Source organism: Onychomys torridus, chromosome 5, assembly GCF_903995425.1.
Source record: "Onychomys torridus chromosome 5, mOncTor1.1, whole genome shotgun sequence".
Classification (NCBI taxonomy): Eukaryota; Metazoa; Chordata; class Mammalia; order Rodentia; family Cricetidae; genus Onychomys; species Onychomys torridus.
This window is the reverse complement of record NC_050447.1, coordinates 81,795,153-81,819,939: the sequence shown is the minus strand read 5'-3', so window position 1 is coordinate 81,819,939 and position 24,787 is coordinate 81,795,153. Positions and strand designations below refer to the sequence as shown.

General features: G+C 40.0%; 1 protein-coding gene across 24 annotated transcripts in view; it reads left to right on the top strand.

The window, feature by feature from the left end:
- The window catches only part of Crem (cAMP responsive element modulator), an 87,838-nt gene that overhangs the window by 16,509 nt on the left and 46,542 nt on the right, over nucleotides 1-24,787 (top strand). For 16 of the 24 annotated variants that reach the window (XM_036187728.1, XM_036187726.1, XM_036187719.1 and 13 more), the window contains one exon: nucleotides 11,600-11,717. The exons of 2 other annotated variants lie outside the window; for them this stretch is intronic. In XM_036187728.1, the coding sequence (XP_036043621.1) occupies nucleotides 11,600-11,717 (118 nt within the window). Of the gene's footprint in view, nucleotides 1-11,599; nucleotides 11,718-24,787 lie in introns of those variants that run through there. 6 more of the 24 variants (XM_036187743.1, XM_036187716.1, XM_036187741.1 and 3 more) reach the window with 6 other exon arrangements.

The window sequence follows — 24,787 nt, the reverse complement described above, 5'->3', positions numbered from 1 at the left end:
TTCCATGATGATTAGGGATGTTGAGCAATTCCTTAAATGTCTTTCAGCCATTTGAGCTTCCTCTGTTGAGAATTTTCTGTTTAGCTCTATAGCCCCTTTCTTCTTCTTCTTCTTCTTCTTCTTCTTCTTCTTCTTTTTTTTTTTTTTTTTTTTGGTTTTGTTTTTGGAGATAGGGTTTCTCTGTGTAGCTTTGCACCTTTCCTGGAACTAACTTGGTAGCCCAGGCTGGCCTTGAACTCACAGAGATCCACCTGCCTCTGCCTCCCCAGTGCTGGGATTAAAGGTGTGCACCACCACTACCCGGCTATAGCCCATTTCTTAATTGGACTGTTGGACATTTTGATGTCTAATTTCTTGAGTTCTTTATATATTCTAGATATCAGCCCTCTGTCAGATGTGGGGTTGGTGAAGACCTTTTCCCATTCTGTAGGCTGTCGCTTTGTCTTGTTGACCGTGTCCTTTGTTCTACAAAAGCTTCTCAGTTTCAAGAGGTCCCATTGATTGATTGTTTCTCTCAGTGTCTGTATTACTGGTGTTATATTTAGGAAGTGATCTCTAGAGCCACTGCATTCAAGACTACTTCCTACTTTCTCTTCTGTCAGGTTCAGAGTAACTGTAGCTAGAGTTTTCTCTTTGTAGTTAGAGTTTTCCTGCCTGACCCACAGTCAGGACAAATCTCTCTTACCCACCAGTCCAACAGCTGCTCAGACTGAACCAAGTAAACATACAGAGACATATTGCTTACAAACTGTATGGCCATGGCAGGCGTCTTGTTATCTAGTTCTTTTATCTTAAATTAACCCATTTCTATGGCTTACCAGGTACCTTACATGTCACTTGTCATGGCGGTGGCTGGCAGCATCTCTCTGCCTCAGCCTTCCACTTCCCCCAATTCTCTTCTCTCTGCTTGTCCCACCTATACTTCCTGCCTGGCTACTGGCCAATCAGTGTTTTATTTATTAACCAATCAGAGCAACATATTTGACATACAGACCATCCCACAGCAAGTAACTGGATTTATGTTGAGGTCTTTGATCCACTTGGATTTAAGCTTTTGTGCACAGTGACAGGTATGGATCTATTTGCAGCCTTCTTCATGTTGACATCCAGTTATGCCAGCACCATTTGTTGAAGATGCTTTCTTTTTTCTTTTTTCCATTGTACATTTTTGGCTTCTTTGTCAAAAATTATATGTTCATAGGTGTGTGGATTAATGTCAGGGTCTTCAATTTGATTCCATTAGTCCACATGTCAGTTTTTATGCCAGTACCAAGCTGTTTTTATTATTGTAGCTATATAGTAGAGCTTGAAGTCAGGGACCGTGATGCCTCCAGAGGTTTTATTGTACAGGATTCTTTTGGCTATACTGGGTTTTTTGTTTTTCTATATGAAGTTGAGTATTGTTCTTTCCAGGTCTGTGAAGAATTGTGTTGGTAGTTTGATGGGGATTGCATTGAATCTGCTTTTGGTAAGATTGCAATTTTTACTATGTTAATCCTGTCTATCCATAAGCGTGGGAGATCTTTCCATTTTCTGACATCTTCTTCAATTTCTTTTTTCAGGGATTTAAAGTTCTTGTCATATAGGTCATTCACTTGCTTAGTTAGTTACCCCAAGGTATTTTATATCATTTGTGGCTATTGTAAAGGATGATGTATCTCTGATTTCCTTCTCAGCCTGTTTGTCAACTGTATATAAGAGGGCTACTGATTTTTTTTTAGTTAATCTTGTATCCTGCTATGTTGCTGAAGGTGTTTATAAGCTGTATCAGTTCCTTGGTTGAATTTTTGGGGTCACTCATGTATACTATCATGTCATCTGCAAATAGGGAAAGCTTGACTTCTTTCCAATTTGTATCCCATTGATCTCCTTATGTTATCTTATAGCTCTGGCTAGAACTTCAAGTACTATATTGAATAAGTATGGGGAGTGCATACAGCCTTGCCTTGTTTCTGATTTTAGTGGAATCGATTTGAGTTTCTCTCCATTTAATTTGATGTTGGTTGTTGGCTTGCTGTAGATTGCCTTTATTATGTTTAGGTATGTTCTCTGTATTCCTGATTGCTCCAAGACCTTTATCATGAAGGGGTGTTGGATTTTGTCAAATGCCTTTTCAGCATCTAGTGAGATGATCATGTAGTTTTTTTCTTTCAGTTTGTTTATATGGTGTATTACATTGACAGACTTTCGCATGTTGAACCACCCTTACATCCCTGGGATGAAGCCTACTTGATCATGGTGGATAATTGTTTTGATGTGTTCTTGGAGTCTGTTTGTCAGTATTTTATTGAGTATTTTTGCATCAGTGTTCATGAGAGAGATTGGTCTATAGTTATCTTTCTTTGTTGTATCTTTGTTTGTCTTAGGAATCAGAGTAATTGTAGCCTCATAGAAGGAGTTTGGTAATGTTCCTTTTGTTTCTCCTGTGTGGAACAATTTAAAGAGTATTGGTTACTCTTCTTTGAAGATCTGCTAGAATTCTGTGCTGAAACCATCTGGTCCTGGGCTTTTTTTGGTTGGGAGACTTTTACTGACTGATTCTATTTCCTTAGGGATTGTTGGACTATTTAAATAGTTTATCTAGTCTTGATTTAACTTAGGTATGTGGTACCTACCCAGAAAATTATCCATTTCTTTTAGATTTTCCAGTTTTGTGGAGTAGAGGTTTTTGAAGTATGACCTGATGATTCTCTGGATTTCCTCATTGTCTGTTGTTATGTCCCCCTTTTCATTTCTCATTTTGTTAAATTGGATGCTCTCTCTCTGCCTTTTGGTTAGTTTGGATAAGGGCTTGGCTATCTTGTTGATTTTCTCAAAGAACCAACTCTTTCTTTCACTAATTTTTTGTATTGTTCTCTTTGTTTCTATTTGATTGATTTCAGCTCTCAATTTGATTATTTCCTGGCATCTATTCTTCCTGGGTGACTTTGCTTCTTGTTCTAGAGCTTTCAGATGTGCTGTTAAGTCACTAGTGTGAGATTTCTCCAACTTGTTTATGTGGGCATTGAGTAACTATGAATTTCCTTCTTAGCACTGCTTTAATAGTGTTCCATAGTTTGGGTATGTGGTATATTCATTTTCATTGATCTCTGGGAAGTCTTTAATTTCTTTATTTCTTCATTAACCCATTGGTGATTCAGTTGAGCATTATTCAGTTTCCATGAGATTGTAGGCTCTCTGTATTTTTTGTTGTTGAAATCTAACTTTAAACGATGGTGGTCTGATAGAACTCAGGAGGTATTTCCAGTTGTATCTGTTGAGATTTGCTTTGTGGCCAAGTATGTGGTCAATTTTAGAGAAGGTTCCATGGGTGCTGAGAAGAAGGTATATTCTTTTTTGTTCGCGTGGAATGTTCTGTATATATCAATTAAGTCCATTTGAGTCATGACATCAGTTAAGTCCTTTATTTCTCTGTTAAGTTTTGACTTGGCAGATCTGTCCTGTGGTGAGAGTGGGGTGTTGAAGTCTCCTACTGTTAATGTGTGGGGTTTTATATGTGATTTAAGCTTTAGTAATGTTTCTTTTACATATGTGGGTGCCCTTGTGTTTGGGGCATAAATGTTCAGAATTGAAACTTCATCTTGGTGGATCTTTCCTGTGATGAGTATGTAATGCCCTTCTTGAGCTCTTTTGATTGATTTTAGTTTGAAGTCTATTTTGATGGATATTAGGATGGCTACACCTGCTTGCTTCTTAAGACCATTTTATTGGAAAGACCTTTCCCAGCCTTTTATTCTTAGGTAGTGTCTGTCTTTGAATTTGAGGTGTGTTTCTTGCATGCAGCAGAAAGATGGGTCCTGTTTTCGTAACCATTCTGTTAGCCTGTGTCTTTTTATAGGTGAATTAAGTCCATTGATACTTAGGGATATTAATGACCAGTGGTTGTTCATTCCTGTTATTTTTTGGTGGTAGTGTGTGTGTATTTCTCTTCTTTGGGGTTTACTGCTGTGGTGTTATCTATTGCCTGTGTTTTTGTGGGTGTATCTGACTTCCTTAGGTTGGAATTTTCCTTCTAGTGCTTTCTGTAGGGCTAGATTTGTGGTTAAGTATTGTTTAAATCTGGCTTTGTCTTGGAATGTCTTGTTCACTCCGTCTATGATGATTGAAAGTTTTGCTGGGTATATTAGTCTAGGCTGGCATCCATGGTCTCTTAGTGTCTGCATTACATCTGTCCAGGTCCTTCTGGCTTTCAAAGTCTCCATTGAGAAATTGGGTGTTATTCTGATGGGTTTGCTTTTATAAGTCACTTGGCCCTTTTCCTTTGCTGCTCTTAATAGTCTTTCTTTATTCTGTATGTTTAGTTGTTTAATATTATGTGGTGAGGGGTCTTTTTGGGGCAGTCTAGTCTGTTTGGTGTTCTAGGCTTCTTGTATCATCATAGGCATTTCCTTCTTTAAGTTGGGAAAGTTTTCTTCTATGATCTTGTTAAATATATTTTCTGTGCCTTTGAGTTGGTATTCTTCTCCTTCCTCTCTCCCTATTATTCGTAGATTTGGTCTTTTCATGGTGTCCCAGATTTCTTGAACATTTTGTGTTATAATTTTTTTGGCATTGGTATTTTCTTTGACTGACAAATCCATTTCCTCTATTGTATTCTCTACACCAGAGATCCTCTCTTCCATCTCTTGTATTCTGATGGTTATGCTTGCATCTGTGTTTCCTGTTTGTTTACTCAGATTTTCTCTTTCCAGCATTCCCTCTGTTTGTGTCTTCTTCATTGTTTCTAGTTTCCTTTTCAGGTCTTGGACTGTTTCCCTCATCTGTTTCATTGCTTTTTCATGGTTTTCTTTAAGGGATTCATTGTTTTCTTCTGCTTTATTTGTCTTTTCCTCTAGTTTTTTTTTTTTTTAAATAGATTTCTTCCCATTTTTTGACTTTTCATTTTCTTTATTGATTTCCTCCACTTTTCTGTTTATGTTTTCCCCAATTTCATTTTTGAGTTTTTTATTTAAAAGCCTCTAGAATCTTCATGATGCTATCCTTAAGGTTGATTTTTTTCTGCTTTTTCCACTTTGTGATGTTCAGGTTTTGCTGTTGGAGGAGGGCTAGGTTCTGGTGATGCTGTGTTGCTCTTTATGTTGTATGTACTTCTGCCTTGATGTCTGCCTACTTCTTGTGGATTCGTTCTTGGTCTTATCAGGGCTCTTGGTCCAGTCAGAGCTGACAGATTCAGTGTTTCAGGAAGCCTCTTTTGGTCCAATGAGAGGTGGCAGATTCTACTTCTCAGAAAGCCACTCTTGGTCTAATCAGGGCTGGCAGATTCCCTCTGGGCAGGATGGGAGCTCTGGGCTTGATGGGAGCTGGGGGTTGCTCTCCAATTCTCAGGAAGTGGCGGGGGTCTCTGGCTGATGGGTGTGGGGGCAGGGTGTGTAGATTGCAGGGTCTGCTGAGGGGTCTTGGAGAAGGAGAAACTTCCTGCGGGAGGCCCACCCACTGGCCGCAACTGGGGCTGAGTTGGGCGGGTCTTCCCCAGGAAAGGCTGGTGCCCAGGGATATGTGTCAAATTTCTTAGTCTACCAGGAGGGTCCCGGGGATTGAACTCAAGTCATCAGGCTTGGCAGCAGACACTAAACAGCCAATTCCCATAGAGTGCATGAAAGTACTCCCTTAGCATTCTTTGTGTTTACTGAGCAGAGAATTAGTGTCAGAGAATTAAGACTCCATTACTGAACTTATTTTGTCCCCCCTTTTTAACTTATCCTTCTCTCATATAATACATCCTGACTGCTGCCTTCTCGCCTTGTTCCTCCCCATCCCACTGAATCCAGTGCCTCTCCATTTCCCTTCAGAAAAGAGCAGGCCTCCCAGGAATATGAACAGAACATGGCATAACAAGATGCAGGAGGACTAGGCACAAACACTACTGGGCTGGATGAGGTAATCCAGTAGAAGGAAAAGGCTCCCAAGTGCAGGCAAAAGAGTCATAAACACCCCCACTCCCACTGTCAGGAGTCCCACAAAAAAAACCAAGCTAAATAACCACAGCATGTACGCAGAAGGCCTTACACAGACCAATGCAGGCTCTGTGATTAGTGCTCTATTCTCTGTGAGCCTCTATGAGCCCTGCTTAGTTGATTCTATGTTCTCCTGATGTCCTTGGCCTCTCTGGCTCCTACAATCCTTCCTCCCCCTCTTCTGTGGGGCTCCCCAAACTCTGCCCAATGTTTGGCTTTGGGTCTCTGCATCAGGAAACCTCTCTGATGATGATTGGGCTAGGCACTGATCTATAAGTATAGTAGAATATTGTTAGGAATCATTTCATTGCCTTTTAAAAAATGGCAATAGTGTTTGGTTTTACCCTATGTCGCTGGGCCATTCAGCTTCCAATTCCTGGCTATCTAGGCAATGTCAGGCATGGGCTCTCTCTCAGGGCTTGGGCCTCAAGTTAGACCAGTCTTTAGTTGGTCACTCCCACAAACTTTGAATCACTGTTGCCCCAGCACATCCTGCAGGCAAGACTTTGGGTCGAAGGTTTTGTTGGCTGGGTTGGTGCCCCAGTCCTACCACTGGTTACAGAAGATGGTTAGTTCAGGCTCCATATCCTTCCGCTTGTCCTGGCAGTGGTTCGCAGAGTCTCTCTGCCTCAGCCTTCCTGTTCCCAGAATTTTCTTTTTTGTTTGTCCAGCCTATACTTCCTGCCTGACAACTGGCCAATCAGCATTTTATTTTTACAGAGCAATATCCACAAGTTTCCACTGCCCTGGGTTTCCACATCACCCCCTAAATGCCCAACCATTCCAGTTGTCTCTTCCCATACTCTCTCCCTCCATCCTTCCCTTTCTCACCTGATGCATCCTGTTCTCATCCCTACCTGCCCCCAGTTCACCTGAAAATTCTATGTTATTTCCCCTTCCCAGGAAGGTCCATGTGTTCCCCTAGAGTCTTCCTGGTTACTTAGCCTTTTGGGGTCTATGGATTGTAACATAATGATCATTTTCTTAACAGCTAATGTCTACTTATAAGTGAGTACATACCATGTTTGTTTTTCTGAGTCTGGGTTACCTCATGATGATTTTTTTCTAGTTCCATACATTTGCCTGCAAATTTCACGATGTCTTTTTTTGGGGGGTTGGGGGAGCTGAGGACTGAACTAGGCAAGCGCTCTACCACTGAGCTAAATCCCCAACCCCATGATGTCATTTTCTTTTAACTGCTGAGTTAATGGAGTTTTAACTCCATTGTGTAAATGTACCACATTGTTTTTATCTATACTTTAGTTGAGAGACATCTAGGTTGTTTTCAGTTTCTGGCTATTATGAATAAAGCCACTATGAACATAGTTGAGCAAGTGTCCTTGTAATTGGCGTTTTTTTTTTTTTTTTTTAGAGCTGAGGCTTGAACCCAGGGCCTTGCGCTTGCTAGGCAAGTGCTCTACCACTGAGCTAAATCCCCAACCCGATCCTTGTAATTGGATAGAGTGTCCTGTAGGCAGAGTTTTCCTGTCTCATAGCCACTCTCAAATAAACACACTGAGGCTTATATTAGTTACAAATGATTTTCCAATAGCTCAGGCTTGTTACTAACTAGCTCTTACAACTTAATCCATTTCTATTAATCTGTGTGCTGCCCTGAGACTCTTGACTTTTACCTCTATCCTATTTTGTGTGTCTAACTCATTCTCTGTTTTCCATCTGACTGGTGACTCCTCTGACTCTGCTCTTCTTCATCACATCTTCTCAGTTTGGCTTTCCCATGTAACTTTATCCTGTTCATCTATTTGCCAGTCAGCGTGTTTATTAACCAATTATAGCAAAATGTATTCACACAATGTACAGAAGGATTATTCCACAGCATTTCCCCCTTTTTGAGTAATTAAAAAGGGAGATTTTTAACTTTAACAAGGCAAAGTTATATACAACAGAAACAGTTATTAAGTAAGAATTATACCAACAATGTCTAGTCTTTTATTTGGCAAAATTAGAGAAAATATTTTCGTGAGTCTAAAGTTTTATACCTAATTTGCTTTCTATCATAATTAAAGAAAACTATAAGTTTAACTATTTAGTGTTTAACTCCATCAAAGACCCCCAAAGGATGAAATGCTACCTAATGACAGGGACATCAGGCTGTCTGGTCACCCAAAGTTCCTCTGTAATGCTGGGGCATCCAATTCTGGCCTACAGGCCTAGTATATCTAACAGACGTTCCTGTGAAGCAGGAAATTTTGAAGGACTGTCCTATCTTGTCTTGGCAAAGTTTGGCAGTCACCTTTCTTGCATCCTGCTGGTCCAGTTTGGACAGTATGTTGTCAGCAATTAAGACAAGGGAAGTTTTTTTCCCCAAATGGCTAGCTTTTCCCATAAAGAAAACAAACTCCATATGGAATTTCTTTGATGCTCCTCATCTTCTCTGAAGTAGATTGGGACTGCCAGGACCAGATGTGTCTCACTGTCATGAAAAGCCATATTCTATAGGTCTTTGAAATGTTTGAACACCATCTGTATATCTAAATATATTTGTAGCCAGGTGGTGGTAGTGCACGCCTTTAATCCCAGCACTCAGGAGGCAGAGCCAGTGAGTTCTAGGCCAGCCTGGTCTACAGAGCGAGATCCAGGACAGGCACCAAAACTACCAAGAGAAACCCTATCTTGAAAAAAACAAAAATAAATAAATCTGTCTATGACCTTGAAAACATGCCTAACATGACTTGTAGATGTAACCGGCTTGTTAAATAAGAAACACAGAACCAATTGCAGAGTTAAAAACCATGAGGTCAGAGCAAGAGTGGAAAACCTTACCCTTCACGGCTTCTGCTGTTCTTCCTCTCCGCAAGAGAGCTACCTCTGTGTGTCCTATCTTTTTTATAGATTTTCTGTTCTGTTTTCTCATTGGCTGTAAACCCAGCCACATGACTTCCTCGTCACTGCCTGTTTGTGTACAGACCTCCAGGTCTTCTATGGTTGGTATTGAGATTAAAGGCGTGTGTCTGCCATGCTGGCTGTGTCCTTGAGCACACAGAGATCTACCTAGCTCTGCCTCCCAAGTGCTGGGATTAAAGGCGTGCACCACTACTGCCCAGCTTCTGCTCTGGCTTGCTCTGACCTCAAGGCAACTTTATTAACATACAAATAAAATCACATTTCAATACAAATAAAATATCACTATAATGACTATAAGTTTGACTATTATAGATGACTATTAATCTGTATTTCTTAATTATACATTACATTTTTAAATGAGCTGCATAAACATAATACTTTAAACAAGAGTAGAAAATACATACAGTATAACAAAATTAACTTTAAATTTGGATCAGTAAACCAAAATCCATACCAATGTAAAATATTTAAGACTAATAGTTTTCTATTTGGATTACAGTAGATTTAATAATTTACCCTTTTATCCTATCATTTCTGTATCTCCCTTTTTTCTTTTCAGACTGAGATCCCTGAATCTAATCTCTTTTGTTTAGCTTTTTCCCTGACCAGTACCAGTAATTACTTGTAACCAACCCCCTTAGATGATAATAAATATCCATAGCCCATGTTTTGGGGAATGTGGGCATTGTTCTCTAGACTACTTCCTGTTTGGGGCACTAGTAATCTTTGAACCCTGAGAAAATTTAGTATAATGGTGAAGTCTTGGCTGGAGTAGTCTGTGGGGCTGTGTTATCTCAGCCAGCTGCCTTGAAGCTATTCTGGATGTAGAACTCTGAGGAAATTGTAACAAAGGTGCTCTGAGAGGCTGGATCATCTAGGTCATCCAATTTTATTAGTGTTTGGTCTTCTTGTTCTGAAAATATATAAACTGTTAAAGGTAACATACATTTTTGTATTAGTACAAGCATAAACTGATGATTTTTTGTTTGAGCAGGTAAAAATATACATCATGTGTCTTGTAGTTCTTCTAGGTTTATTTATTTTTTTATGTCTGTAGCCAAGATTTCAGGGGGTCTCCCCCGGTAAAACCTGATTGTCTTTAACCTGGAATGAACCTACAGCTTTGTATTTCCTGTGGAAATACAAGCATAACCTCTCCTGTAAAGCAACCTACTTTTTTGTTGTTGTTGTTTCTCGAGATAGGGTTTGTCTGTATAGTTTTGGTGTCCTGGATCTCGCTCTGTAGACCAGGCTGGCCTCGAACTCACAGAGATCCACCTGCCTCTGCCTCCTGAGTGCTGGGATTAAAGGCGTGTGCCACCACCACCTGGCAAAGCAACCTACTTTTTAATTTAATTTTTTTTTTTTTTTTGTATGTGGAGCTGAGGATCGAACCCAGGACTTTGCGCTTGCTAGGCAAGCACTCTACTCTACCACTGAGCTAAATCCCCAACCCTAATTTAAATTTTGAAGTCAAGGTATTTTTAAAATATGTAGGTTGGTTGACTCTAGCAGTTTTCATAATGCAGTGTCTCTTAGCTAAAAAATTCAAAGACAATACACACAGGACACACAGGAGCCAGAAATATATACAGAGAGCAATGTATACACAGAGAAATACTCTGTGTATTTCCCATATTTACATGGTTTTTTGTATTTTTTTTATTCCTTTTGTTCTATTCTTTTTTTTAAGGACTTTCTCTTTTCTCTCTCAAGTATATGTGTATTTTTAAACACACTATAACCCATTTAGAGTTTTTTTTCCATCTGAATTTGTTTTTACTGTGTATCTGTAACCTTTTATGTCTGCATGAGCAAAAACCCTAAACCCTCCATGCAGCTTGCGGCTGGAACACCTCTCTCTACTGCAGCCCATGTGAGAGACTATAGGGACCCCACCATGTGTCTTAGCTCATGGTGTGCTGGCAGTAGCCAGGACATGTGTCTCTGTACCACAGCAGGTGTTAGAGATCCAAGACTAGCTCATCATCTGGCTCAGTTTTTGTGCTTTTAGAACCTTTAAAAAAAAGCTTTATGTGGATGTACATGGCCCTGGATGTTGTGCGCCATTTGTAGGTGGAGTTTTCCTGTCCCACAGCCACTCTCAAATATACACACTAAGGCTTATATTAATTACAGATGCTCTACCAATAGCTTAGGCTTGTTACTAACTAGCTCTTACATCTTAACCCATTTCTGTTAACCTGTGTGCTGCCCTGGGGCTTATGGCTTTTACCTCTATTCCATGTTGTATGTCGGATTTGTTCTCTGTCTGGATGGTGACTCCTCTCTGCTCTTCCTCATCCCATCATTCTCAGTTTGGCTTTCCCACCTAATTTTATCCTGTTCAGCTATTGACCAGTCAGCTTGTTTGTTAAACCAATGTTAGTGACATATAATCACACAGTGTACAGAAGGATTATTCCACAGTAGTGTCCTTTGGTTATATGCCCAGGAGTAGTATAGCGGGATCTTGAGGTAGATTGATTCCCAATTTTCTGAGGAACCATCATATTGAATTCCATAGTGGTTGTACATTTTGCACTGCCACCAACACTGGAGGGCTATTCCCCTTGCTCTGCATTCTCACCAGTATGAGCTGTTACTTGTGTTTTTGATCTTAGCCATTCTGACAGGTATAAGATGGAATCTAAAAAGAAAGAAAAAGGTAGCATAGATAGCTGCCAGAAGTGAATATCAGAAAGCTAGGTAGAAGCATTAGCTGGTGTTTCTAGACCCTTCAGTTATTGCTGTAATGTATTTTTCTTTTTGTTTTTTAGGCAAATGACCATGGAAACAGTTGAATCACAGCAGGATCGAAGTGTAACACATTCTGTGGCAGAGCGCAGTTCTGCTCATATGCAGACTGGCCAAATATCTGTTCCTGCTCTAGCTCAGGTAGGCCATAGGCAGGCACTGATGAAAGTTAAAATACATAGAAATGAGAATTGTGTGGAGATTTTTTCACTTATCTTAAACAGCCCATATTGATTTGTTTGACTTTGATGAGAAGATATTTTTGCATTGTAACATGTGTTTGATAGTACCCTGACCCCCACTGCTCCCCGCACTATAGGAAGGAAAGATAAAGACTCCTCTATAGCATGTAAATTCCAAGTTATTACTTGACTGGTTTTCTAATTCCAAATATATACAGTTCTAATATCATAGTTATAAAGTTGGTGGGAATTTTCTATTTACCCATTGTGTATTTAATTTGATCTTTATTTTCCTATCAGTCAAGTTATGAATTTTATTAGTTCTTGAGAATTTTGTACACCATATTTTGATCATATTCACCCCCTTACAACTCCTCCAGTTCCATCTCTATTCCATATCTTCCCAACATTGTGTCCACTTTTTATAATTATTTTTCTTTCTTTTTGAGACAGGATCTCACTGTGTAGTCCTGGCTGGCCTGGAACCCACCATATAGACCAAGCTGGCTTGAACATACAAAGATCCACTTGCCTCTGCCTCCTGAGTGTTGAGATTAAAGTCCTCACCTTGACCAATTGTGGGTCTCTATGTTGATTTCCATCTATTGCAAACAGAAGCTTCTCTGATCAGGGTTGAGAGATCCATTAATTTATGACTATAATGATAAATCATTAGGAGTCAGTTTAATACCATGTCCATTTTTTTTTTTTTTTTCAGAGCTGAGGACCAAACCTAGGGCCTTGCCTTTGCTAGGCAAGCACTCTACTACTGAGCTAAATCCCCAACCCCAATACCATGTCCATTTAACAGTATAATGGGTACTAGGTTCTTCCTAGGTACTATGCTCTATTTAGCCATAGGCTCTTGGCCTGACAAAGGTTATAGGTATGGCTTTCAACTTATTCAGCAGACCTTAAATCCAGCCAGAAAGTGGCTTGTTGATTCTATGATGTTTATGACACTGTTGTACAGTGGACATGTCTTGTCAGCACAATCATTATTGTAGCTTGCATGGTTCACAAGTGGCTGTGACTGAGGATTATGTTTTTTCCTCTAGTAGCATGAATAGCACCTTGCTGCATTATGGAAGCTAGCCAGTAGGGATAAAACTTTCAGGTCACTACTAGATTGATAATCTCTATGTTCTATGATTCTGGTATGTGCATTTTTAGCAATAGAGTCTTACAGTCAAGTTTCAGAGTGTAACTGATAACATTAATGCTGTGGGATGTTCTGTATGTTACCTGTGGTGTGTTGCTCTGATTGGGTAATAAATAAAACACTGATTGGCCAGTAGCCAGGCAGGAAGTATAGGTGGGACAGAGAAGAGAATTGGGGGAAGTAGAAGGCAGAGGCAGAGAGACCTGCCAGCTGCCACCATGACAAAGGAGATGTAAGGTACCGGTAAGCCACGTGGCAAAGTATAGATTAATAAAAATGGTAAATATAAGAGTAAGAGCTAAACAATGGCAGGCCTCAGCTAATGGTCAAGCAGTTTAAATAATATAAGCATCTGTGTGTTTATTTTATAAGTGGGCTGTTGGACTAACAGGGCTTTGTGGGGGCTGGAGAGAAGGTCTCCAGCTATACATTAGCAATAGTAACCTATAATATATGGGGGTCTATTGTACCTTACTGGTCAATAACTCCAGAAGAGATAATCCATTCTTAGTTTGGGGGTTATCTTCATTATTGTTCTATTTCTGTGAAGAGACACCATGACCAAGGAAACTTATAATTGAAAGTATTTAATTGAATTAATTGGAAGTTTGATTACAGTTTTAGAGAGTTAGTCCATGAACATCTGGCAAGAAGCATGGTGGCAGGCTGGCAGGCATGGTGTTGAGTGTTTTATATCCTGATCTGTAGGCAGCAGACAGAGAGCAAGACTTTTGAAACCCTAAAACCCACTCTCAGTGACATACCTCCTCCAACAAGACCACACCTCCTAATCCTTCCTGCTTACTGCTCTAGTTTGCAGAGTGAGCCTGGGATAGTGGGGCCTAAAAATGAGGCAGATTAAAGTCTCATGCAATAGCTAACTTTATTCAGAGCATCAGATAATTTATATTCTGATGGTTAGGAAGAGTCACCTGAGTAAAGTATGCAATCTCAAGGACAAGCTGCATGTGGCAAAAATGTATTTTTCCATAGAGACATATGAACCAGCAATAGCAAGTTGTAATGAATAATCTGAAATGAACTCACACTCCTACCTATTATACCTGGGAGGGTCATGAAATCAGATTCCAGGAACAGATTACAAGATTCTTGACTCGTTTACTTGGAGTTTCTCACAAGCTCAGAAATCTCCCACAGCATCATTCATGGACCATGTTCTGAAATCTTCCCTTTTTTAAATTTTTTTTTTTTTTTTTTTTGCCAGAGCTGAGGACCGAACCCAGGGCCTTGCTCAAGTGCACTACCACTAAGCTAAATCCCCAACCCCTTTGTAAATTTTTAATAGCAGGATATCTAGTGGTTTTGATTTGATGTGTTGTAGATAAATCTAATTGTCATTTGATGCATGAGTATCCTATAAGCAAACAAACTATATTATTTGAACAGTGAAAACATTGTGTGTAATACTATGCCACCAAAAACAGAGATCCAAACTATGTCCAGTTATAATATTTTATTGATCAGAAAAATCTAGAAAATAGCTTGAAAAGAGACCCATATAATTAGTAGTTCTAGTATCTGGTAAAACATAAATACATATATGCCTTCTAATAGGAATACTTTATAATGTCCTATGCAAAAAGGAAGTGATTTAAATCCCAAGAAAAAATTAAACACAGTCTATTTTCTAGATGGAATGAGTCTGTTAGTCTCAAGGTCCAGGCATAAACACAGAGTCATTAGTAAAATAATTTATCCCTTGGTGCACAGGGCCTTAACTTGGCCCCAGGTTGGCAGACTTGATTTCTGATAATGTAGTCCATATTTCCTTTGCCCTTCAGTTGCCTGTTTGCTATCTTTCTAGTGACTTCTGCTGTCTCTTTGACTTGATTGCCCAGGTCCAGAGGAGCTGAAGAGGGATCCATAATCCTTAAGTGGATTTGTCTGCAATGACAGATACATACCCCTTCCCAGTTTTCTTCTGGAGATGTAAAAATAGGACAAATTTATACATCATCTTGCTTATTTTCTTCTGCAATAAAACCATGAGTCCATTGCTGGAAATAATCTCACAACATAAGCAGAATTTGAAACTGTATTTAAGGGCTTAGGAATTAACCATAATAGATAAATCAAAAAAGTCAGTTCCACCTGTTGGGCTGATGAAAAGAAAATATGAGTAGATTGATGACTACTTGGACCATGAGTTCTTCTTATACCATTAGATGAACCATCAATAAAATAACTGTTTGCCTGTGGAATGGCAGAAGGTTGAACAATTTTTGTTATCACAAATTCAGTTTGTATGAGAAAATCTCATAGTTTGCCAGCTGGATATTGATTTCTTATCTTTCCATAGTAATATGCAAATGAAATTTGAAAAGCCATAGAGTTCTGCAACCCTCTTAAAAACTGATTGTTGCTGTGTGGCTGTGGCGGTGGCAGTGGCGGCACCTAGCACTCAGGAGACAGAGGTAGGCAGATCTCTATGAGTTCAAGGCCAGCTTAGGCTACAGAGTGAGTTCCAGGAAAGGTGCCAAAGCTACACAGAGAAACTCTGTCTCAAAAAAAAACAAAACAAAACAAAACAGACAGACAAAAAACAAACAAACAAAAAAAGATTGTTAATTAAGGGTAATATAATACAGTAAGGATCAAATCCATATAATTGTGGACATCAGTTCCTCCCCTGATTACTAATTGAGCAAGAAGAGTAAGGTAAGCAGTTAGTATTTTGTTTTTTTGGTTTTTTTTGTTTTTGTTTTTTGAGACAGGGTTTCTCTGTGTAGCTTTGTGCCTTTCCTGGGACTCACTTGGTAGCCCAGGCTGGCCTTGAACTCACAGAGATCTGCCTGGCTCTGCCTCCCAAGTGCTGGGATTAAAGTTGTGCACCACTACTGCCCAGCACAGTTAACTTTTTGTGGCCCTTCTGCTGTAAATAAATCCATTCCAAAGGTTTATCCTCTTGTGCTATAATACCTGTAGGAGACAATAGTGGGGAAAATAACCAAGTTTAAAGGCAGTGAAGGAGCCACACTGTACACAAATGCTTCTTTTAGTCTGAATTCAAATAGCTGTAGTACTTTTTCACCTCTCAAGGTAATATGCAAGGACTGTCCAATGCTGCCTCTTCTTCTAGAGTTTTATATAGATCTGTTAGTGCATAATTAGGTAAACATTTTGGTTTTGTTGACATTGCATTAAATATACCAAATGCAGGTCCTGAGACTGGGGAAGAATTGGTAAACAAATTCCATTTTCCTGCTGTGCCTAAAGGAGGCTCCAGAAAGGGAGGGAACCATCACCTTCCCTGGCATAATAGTTGGTAGCACGGTTTTCACTTTTGAGCCTTAAGAGGGAAAATCTCTTTTTGCCAATTTTAATATTTGATCATTCAGTTTATATTCATTCAAGGAACTAGCCATCTTTTCCTCAGGATTAATGTCCTCCTTGTCTTCCTTAAGTATCTTGATAACAGCCCAGATTAATGTCCAAGTGACCCAGAATTGAACAGGGATCTTTCCCCCTTGCTGTTGTTGCCTCTTCAATATTCTTTCAGACTCTGTCCTGTATTTCTTCATCCGAAGTTCCTTCTGGAAACCAGGGATCATAATCATAAACAAACTGCAAGCAATCTAATAGTTGTGATTTTGATACTTGTGCTCCTCCTTTCTTTAAGAAATGGTGCACAGGCTTGACATCAGGCAAAGCCTTCCCTGGTCTCTGCCCCATCATACTCACTTGCTCCTTCTCTGAGGGTCCCCACTCTCTTGTCTCAGCTGACTTCAGTCCCTGATTCGTGGGGCCACTTGTTTACTGCTCTAGTTGTTGGTGTGGACCTGAGATAGCAAGGCCTAAAAATGATGCAGGACAAGCTGCATGTGACAAAAACATGTTTTTCTGTGGAGGCATATGAACAAATAATAGCCAGATGTGATGAATAATCTCAAGTGAACTCACTCCTACCTACTACACTTAGGAGGGTCATGGAAACATATTCCAAGAACAACCTATGTTATGGAGGAACAGAAATTTCAAGACTCTTGTTTACTTGGGAGTTTTCTTATGAGGTCTCAGAAATCTCACACAGCTTCATTCAGGGACCATGTTCTAACACCTTCTTTAACAGTCCACTAACTGGGAACCAGAATTCAAGTTTATGAGTCCATGGATGCCATTCTTTGTCAACCCACCACAGGGCCTTTTATTTGTAGTGTATGATGTCTAGTAGGGCATTGTTACCTCTGTTAGAAAAGTGGGGATCTCATTCTGTATCCCAAGCTGACCTACAACTAAGAATGTAGTTAGTACAGGCTGGCCTCAAACTCAATGTAGTGCTTCTGCCTTAATCCCTAAGTGTTAGGATTCTAAGCATGAGCTACCACATCTTCAGTTAGGTCTGAAACTTTGAAATGGCTTCATTCAGAGAGTGCTAATAACAGTTAATGCCCATTGGTCAGATCCCGAGATACCTATATAAATAGATAATAAGACAAGTACATTTATGAATTCATTGGTTTGTCAAATATTGGGAAAGTTAACAAAATAAAGGTTTAAAAGAATACCTACTGAATCTTGGCATAGTTCTAGACACACAGAGATTTGTAGCTTCTGGGTTTAAATAAAGCTTTGGAGTGGTGTATTAGTTCCTTTTCTGTTGCTGTGTTAAAACACCATGACCAAGGCAACTTGGTCTCAAGCAGTAAGAAGAAAGAGTTCGTTTTGGGCTTATGGTTCCAGGGGGATAGGTGTCCATGATGGCAGAGTGGAGGCACGGTAGCAAGCGGCAGAAGTGGTGACTAGAGCAAGATACTGAGAGTTCACACCTTGAACAAAGCACAAAGCAAAGAAAGTGAACAGGGAATGGCAGAAATCTTTAAACTCTCAGAGCCTACCTTTAGAAGTGCACTTCCTACAACAAGGCTACCTCCTAAACCTACTCAAATAGTGCCACCAATGGGGCTAAGTGTTCAAATATGTGAGGCCAGGGGGAACATTTTTATTTTCAAATCACCATGAATAATGAGGTTTTATACATATTTCAATAATTCCGGTACACATGATGTGGTGTTAAATCTTACTGTATACAATAAAGAAGGAATAAGGCATATAGCAGAGGGAATAATCAGCTGACTAGGTGTTCTTTATGTGGTTTTTCATTTGAGGTAGGTACAAGGCCTAGTAGTGTTTTAGGTGGGTGTGAAAAGAGGGAAGTGTATTCTGAGTAGAGGAAAGAATGTGGGCAAAAACACAAAGTCAGCATATGGGAAACTATAGATAAGCAACAGTTTATGAGAGTCTACTGTCTAGTCTGGAAAGTAGAACTGGTCAAAAGAAGCAGAAGGTTGTAGATTGTTGAGACTTTAAAGTATCCTGTATTCTAAATATGCTTGAAATAGCTTTAGATGACCACTGTGTTTAGAATAGTAGTATCCCTGTAAAGATGGGGTTGAAAGTCAGTGAGCCAATAGGCAGGTCATTATTAGGATTCTGGTGATGTGGGATATAAGAACTACTACAGGGCTGGAGATATGTCTCTGTGGTTGAGAGTACTGGCTACTCTTCCAGAGGACCCAGGTTCTATTTCCAACACCCACATGGCAGCTTACAACTGTCTATAACTCTAGTTCCACAGGATCTGACACCCTCACAGATAAATGTGCACATAAAATAAAAATAAATAAAGTATATTTGGGACTGGAGAGATGGCTGCTCTTCCAGGGGTCTTGAGCTCAATTCCCAGCACCCACATGGTGGCTCACAACCATCCATAGTAGGATCTGATGTCCTTCTGCTATGCAGGCACACACACAAATAGAGCACTTGTATACATAAAATGCATAAATAAATCTTTGCCAGGTGGTGGAAGTGTACACCTTCAATCCCAGCACTTGGGAGGTGGAGCCAGGTGGATCTCTGTGAGTTTGAGACCAGCCTGGTCTACAAAGAGAGTTCCAGGAAAGGCGCAAAGCTACACAGAGAAACCCTGTCTCAACCCCCCCCCCACAAAAAAAAATTACAATTTTTCAGAATTAAAAAAAAAGTGTGTGTGCATGCATGCACATGTATCTGCAAGAACCAATGAAGGCCAGAAGAAATGATTGGGTCACCTGGAACTGGAGTTGCAGGTACTTGTGAGCTGCCCAGTGTAGGTGCTGGGAACCAAACTTGGGTTTTCTGCAAGAGCAACAAACACTCTGAATTTCTGAGCTATCTTCAGTCCCCCAGAAAGTTGACTTAGCAGGCAAAGGTACCTGTTACCAAGCCTGATGACTTGAGTTTGCTTCCTAGGATTTACATGGTTGGTAGAAGGAGAAAACCAATTCCCAAAGGTTATCCTCTTAATCTCCCTCCACATGTGTGCCATGGCACTTAGTACCTCTACAAATACACATAAATAAGTGATAAGTAAATAACTTAGAGGAAATTAGTAAGCGAATGGAAAGAGAGTAACATAAAACCATCTCTCTTTTAACATCCAGAGATTTAATCATTTTGATATTTTGTGCATATCCTTTGTTATTTTTGTCTGTGAGAGTAGAATAAAATACAAAGCATATTTTTTCCACTTGGGATGTCTTTGTTTTGTTTTATTTTTCAACTGTAATTCCTGGTCTCAAATTCCGCCATTTATTGCTGAAGTCACACTTGAAATCAAGCTTTCCTTTTGTTTCTGCTTTCTTCCCTTCAGGTGCTGACTCTCTGACTTTTGCTCATGTTATTTCCAAAGGCAGTCAGTACCCTAGGTCCCTTCATTTTAGGTCGATAATAAATGTGCAGTTCAGAGGGACCTTCAGCTGTGTAAGCCTCAGTCACAAATTGCTAAATAGGTCACCACTAAGCTGCCTCCAAAGCACTTGTGATTTATGCAGTTTGGGAATTTAATCCAGTGGTTAGAAACTAGTGTTTTACCTCATAATTAATTTCATCAGACACACACATTTTTTTACATGTGTATATATATAGTGTGTGTGTGTGTGTGTGTGTGTGTGTGTGTGTGTGTGTTCGATTATATATATTGAGTGTGTGCGCATGGCATTCATGTGAAGGTTAGAGGACAACTTGAAGAAGTTGGCTTTCTCCTTTTGGGAATCAAAGTCCAGTTGTTGGGTTTGGCAGCAGGCTCCATTACCTGCTGAGCCATCTCAGTGGCCCAGAAACTAGATTTTAATAGGCTTAGAGAATAAAGAAGTAGAAAAGAGAGGGAAACTGAAAATATAGATTCCTTAAGATGGAGAAATGAGAATAGAAAGAGAATAGATAGAGACTTAGGAAATGTCTGAATCAAGGAACTGGGAATCCGTGATGGTTTATGATGATTCTTTTAAAACAGCAAGTATCAAATACTCAATATTTTAAAACTCCAGATAGCAAGCTTATGGATTTTGCTGTATTCTTACTTTCTGTGTTTGAAGTATTTGATCACAAATAAACCAGGGAGCACTTTCTGCCATCTTTCTGTGCTGCCATAATGATGCATGTAAATGTCCTGGCTGTTCTCAGTAGCATCCTTACTAGACTGTGTTCCAAAGTGATTGACTGATTTCTTTTTTTTTATTCATTTTTTTATTATGTGTTTTAATTTTATACATCAGCCATGGGTTCCCCTATGCTCCCCCCTCCTGCCCCCACCTTCCCCCCAGCCCCTCCCCTCCATTTCCATGTCCTCCAGGACTAATACACCCCTTGGGACTCATTTAAACCTGGTGGATTCAGTACAGACAGGTCCAGTCCCCTCCTTCCAGGCTGATCATGTGTCCCTGTGTAAGCCCAAGGTTCCAAACAGCCAGCTCATGCACCAAGGACAGGTCCCGGTCCCACAGCCTGGGTGCCTTCCTGCTCAACATCCCTAATTATCTGGGAAATGCAAATCAAAACGACTCTGAGATACCACCTTACACCTGTCAGAGTGGCTAAGATAAAAAACACAGAAGACAGCTTATGCTGGAGAGGATGTGGAGCAAGGGGAACTCTCCTCCACTGCTGGTGGGAATGCAAGCTTGTACAGCCACTTTGGAAATCAATATGGCGCTTCCTTAGAAAATTGGGAATCCATCTCCCCCAAGACCCAGCTATAGCACTCTTGGGCATATACCCAAGGAATGCTCAGTCATACCACAAGGGCATTTGCTCAGCTATGTTCATATCAGCATTGCTTGTAATAGCCAGAACCTGGAAACAACCTAGATGCCCTTCAACTGAAGAATGGATAAAGAAAATATGGTGCATATACGCAATGGAGTACTACTCAGCAGAGAAAAACAATGACATCATGAGGTTTGCAGGCAAATGGATGGATCTAGAAAAAAATCATCCTGAGTGAGGTAACCCAGACTCAGAAGGACAAACATGGTATATACTCACTCATAGGAGGATACTATATGTAAAACAAAGATGACTAGACTGCTACACAACTCCAGGGAGGCTACCTAGAAAATGGGACCCTAAGAAAGACCCAGGGATCACCCAATGACAGAGAAATGGATGAGATCTACATGAACAACCTAGATGACAGTGGGAGTAATGAAGGGCAAGATTTGAGGGAAAGAAAGCTTAGGGGAGCAGGAGATCCCAGCTGGATCAAGAACAGAAAGGGAGAACGAGGAATAACAGACCATGATAAATGAAGACCACATGAGAACAGGAATAGGCAGAGTGCTCGAGAGGTCCCCAGAAATCCACAATGATATATCCTCTGTAGACTGCTGGCAGTGGTCGAGGGAGGGCCTGATCTGACCTAGTCTGGTGATCAGATGACTAAACACCCTAGCAGTCGTCTTGGAACTCTCATCCAATAACTGATGGAAGTGGATGCAGAGATCCTCCGCCAGCCCCAGGTGGAGCTCCAGGTGTCCAACTGTCAAGAAGGAGGAGAGACTGCAAGAGCGTGTATTGTTGAATCCAAGATTGCAAAAAGCACAGGGACAAATAGCCAATCGAATGGAAGCACATGAATTATGAACCAAAGGCTCTGGAGACCCCAGATGGATCAGGCCCTCTGGATAAGTGAGACAGTTGAATAGCTTGATCTGATTGACTGATTTCTAAATGTAATGATGAAGCGTGGCTACATTGGCAAATTTGGAATTACCAGTGATCATAGAGCTGCATTATTATGACTCTCCCAGGCAGGTTAAACAATGTAGTGATTAGCTCCAGACTTGATATGCCACTCTAAGAGTTAGAAAAATGGCAGAATAAAGCACTCGCATCTAGCCAGCTTGGTTTTATTGTATGACAACCTCAGCAGGTGTTATGAACCTTGAAAAATCAAGACAAAAGTACGTATGTGGGAGAACCCCAGGATTTATTTTTAGGGTTATAAAACATACATTTGTGGTGGTTTGAAAGAAAATGGCCCCCAAAGGGAGTGGCACTATTAGGAGGTGTGGCCTTATTGGAGTAGGTGTGGTCTTGTTGGAGGAAGTGTGTCACTGTGGGGGTGGGCTTTGAGTTCTTTTTTCTTAAGTTTCATTCAGCATGACAGTCATTTGACTTCCTGTTGACTATAAGATAGAGCACTCTCAACTCCAGCACCATATCTGCTGACATGCCATCATGCTCGCTACAATGCTCCCTGTCATGATGATAATGACCTCTGAAGTCTAAGCGAGCCACCCCAAATAAATGTTTCTTTTTAAGAGTTGCCTTGGTTATGGTGTCTCTTCACAGCAATAAAAATCATAACTAAGACACATAGACATAAAATTTCTCAGTGGATTCTGAAAAAACAGAACTATGGAGCCTGATGTGGTAGCACAGGCCTATAATCCCAGCTCATGGGAAGCTGAAACAGGAGGATCAAAACTTCCAGGCCAGCCTAGACTATGTAGCAAGACCTTGTCTCAAAAGATAAAATAAACTTTAGCTTTTATCTTTCATATCTAGAAATGTGAAGAAATGAAAAAGTAATATGAGGTAATTCCTGAATTATTTTAGTTAACTAATAACTGTCCTCTGTGCTTTGCATGGATCTTGATAGTTTGAAGAATTATACTATTCTTAGCTAAAATCTTATAAGTAGGATTAATCATTTAGGTTCCTATAGTATCTAAAGCTATTCATATATTTGCTGTCATTACACAGTAATTTATATTTTATTATATATGTATTTTAATTTATACATATATAAATTAAAAAGTCAAGCTGAAATGTATTTAATCCTATTATATGTGTCCAAAGTGGCTGATTATTCTCAGTGGTTCCTGATAGCCCAATAAAATTAAATTTGAGGATGGTAATTTAGACTTAAGTTCAGCTTTGTATGAAGGTTGTTTATGTTCTTGTTTATGTGTTCAAATCATCATTAAATCATGTAGGATAAAAGTTGTGACCAAAATACTCACTGGGTTTGGTCTTTTATGTGTGACATCATATGATGTTAGTAGCTGTGGCACCTCTGACTTTTCCAGAACGTCTACTAATCAGGTACTCTGAAGATCATAGTTTTAAAAATCTGGAAACTGTTGACCTTGGTCTTTGCCTTAAGGCTCTGTACTGACGAGTGGAGGGAAGGAGCCCATCAGGCAAAGGCTGCAGTTTTATATTTCTCTGCTTTATAATGTTCCTCTTATGTGTGACACCATTTTCATCTCTGTTCAAAGGTCAAACTACAGGGCAGCTATGTGTAGTGCTCTATGCCTATAATTCCTAGTACTTGGGAGTTGGAGACAGGAGGATTAGGACTTCTAAGACCAGGCTCTGCTAATAGTAACTTCAAAGTCAGCCTGAGCTACAGCCTGAGAGTCTGTCCTCAAGGAAAAAAAGTAGGCCAGCAAGACATCAAGATAGGAAAAGATACTTAAGGTCAAGCCTGGCAATGTGAGTTCAACCTTCAAGACCCATAAGGTAGAAGAAAAGAGCAGACTCCCACAGGTTGTCCTCTGACTTCCACATGTGTGCTGTGACATGCATGCCTGCCCCCAGAGTTATTTTGTTACTTGTTTATTTATTGAAGCTATTATCTTAAGTATATGTTCTGATATATAAGATTAAGGTCCCACTCAACCCTGGAAAAAACTCGTGTTAGTAATTTAGAGAATTGTAGCTAGAGGTTTTCTCCACTCCTAAGTTCCTCCAGTCCTGTATTATTTACAAACTCTATGGCCTATGGCAGGCTTCTTGGTAGCTAGCTCTTATAATTTAACCCGTTTTTATTTATCAATAAGTTGCCATGTGGCTGTGGCTTACCAGTATTTTCACATCTTGCTTCTCCTGCTGGTGCTGAAGTCTCCCTGACTCTGCCTTTCTCCTTCCTGTCTCTTTCCTTGGATTTCCCGCCTGCCTCTAAGCTGCCTTGCCATAGGCCAAAGCAGCTTATTTATTAACCAATGGGAACAACATATATTCACAGCATACAGAAAGACATCCTGCAGCACTTCCCCTTTTCTATCAATCAAAATGGAAGGTTTGGGATTGGAGATTTAGCTCAGCAGTAGAGGACTTGCCTAGCAAGCGTAAGGCCCTGGGATCGGTCCTCAGCTCTGGTTAAAAAAAGAAAAAAAAAGGAAAGGTTTTAGTTGTAATATAGTAAAGTTATATATAACAAACAGTTATTAAGCAAGAATTACAGTTACAGTATCTAGTCTATTTGTACTTGGGGAAATTAAAGAAAATATTCTATCATCTACCCTATATTTGTGAGTCTAAAGTTTCATATCTAATTATTTTTATCATATCCAAGGAAAAGTATACTTATAACTAAGGAATGAGAGAACAGAGAGAGGAGGATGCTGGGGGCCAGCCATGGTCTTACTGCTAGGAAATCCTCAGCTGAAGAGAGAGCTACCTCCTGTATATTCCCACCTATATCTTTCTGTGCCCTGCCTCTTACTCCTCTCTCCACCCAGTTACATCACTTTCCGTACAGATCTCCAGACCTCTGTGGTTAACTAGTGCTGGGATTA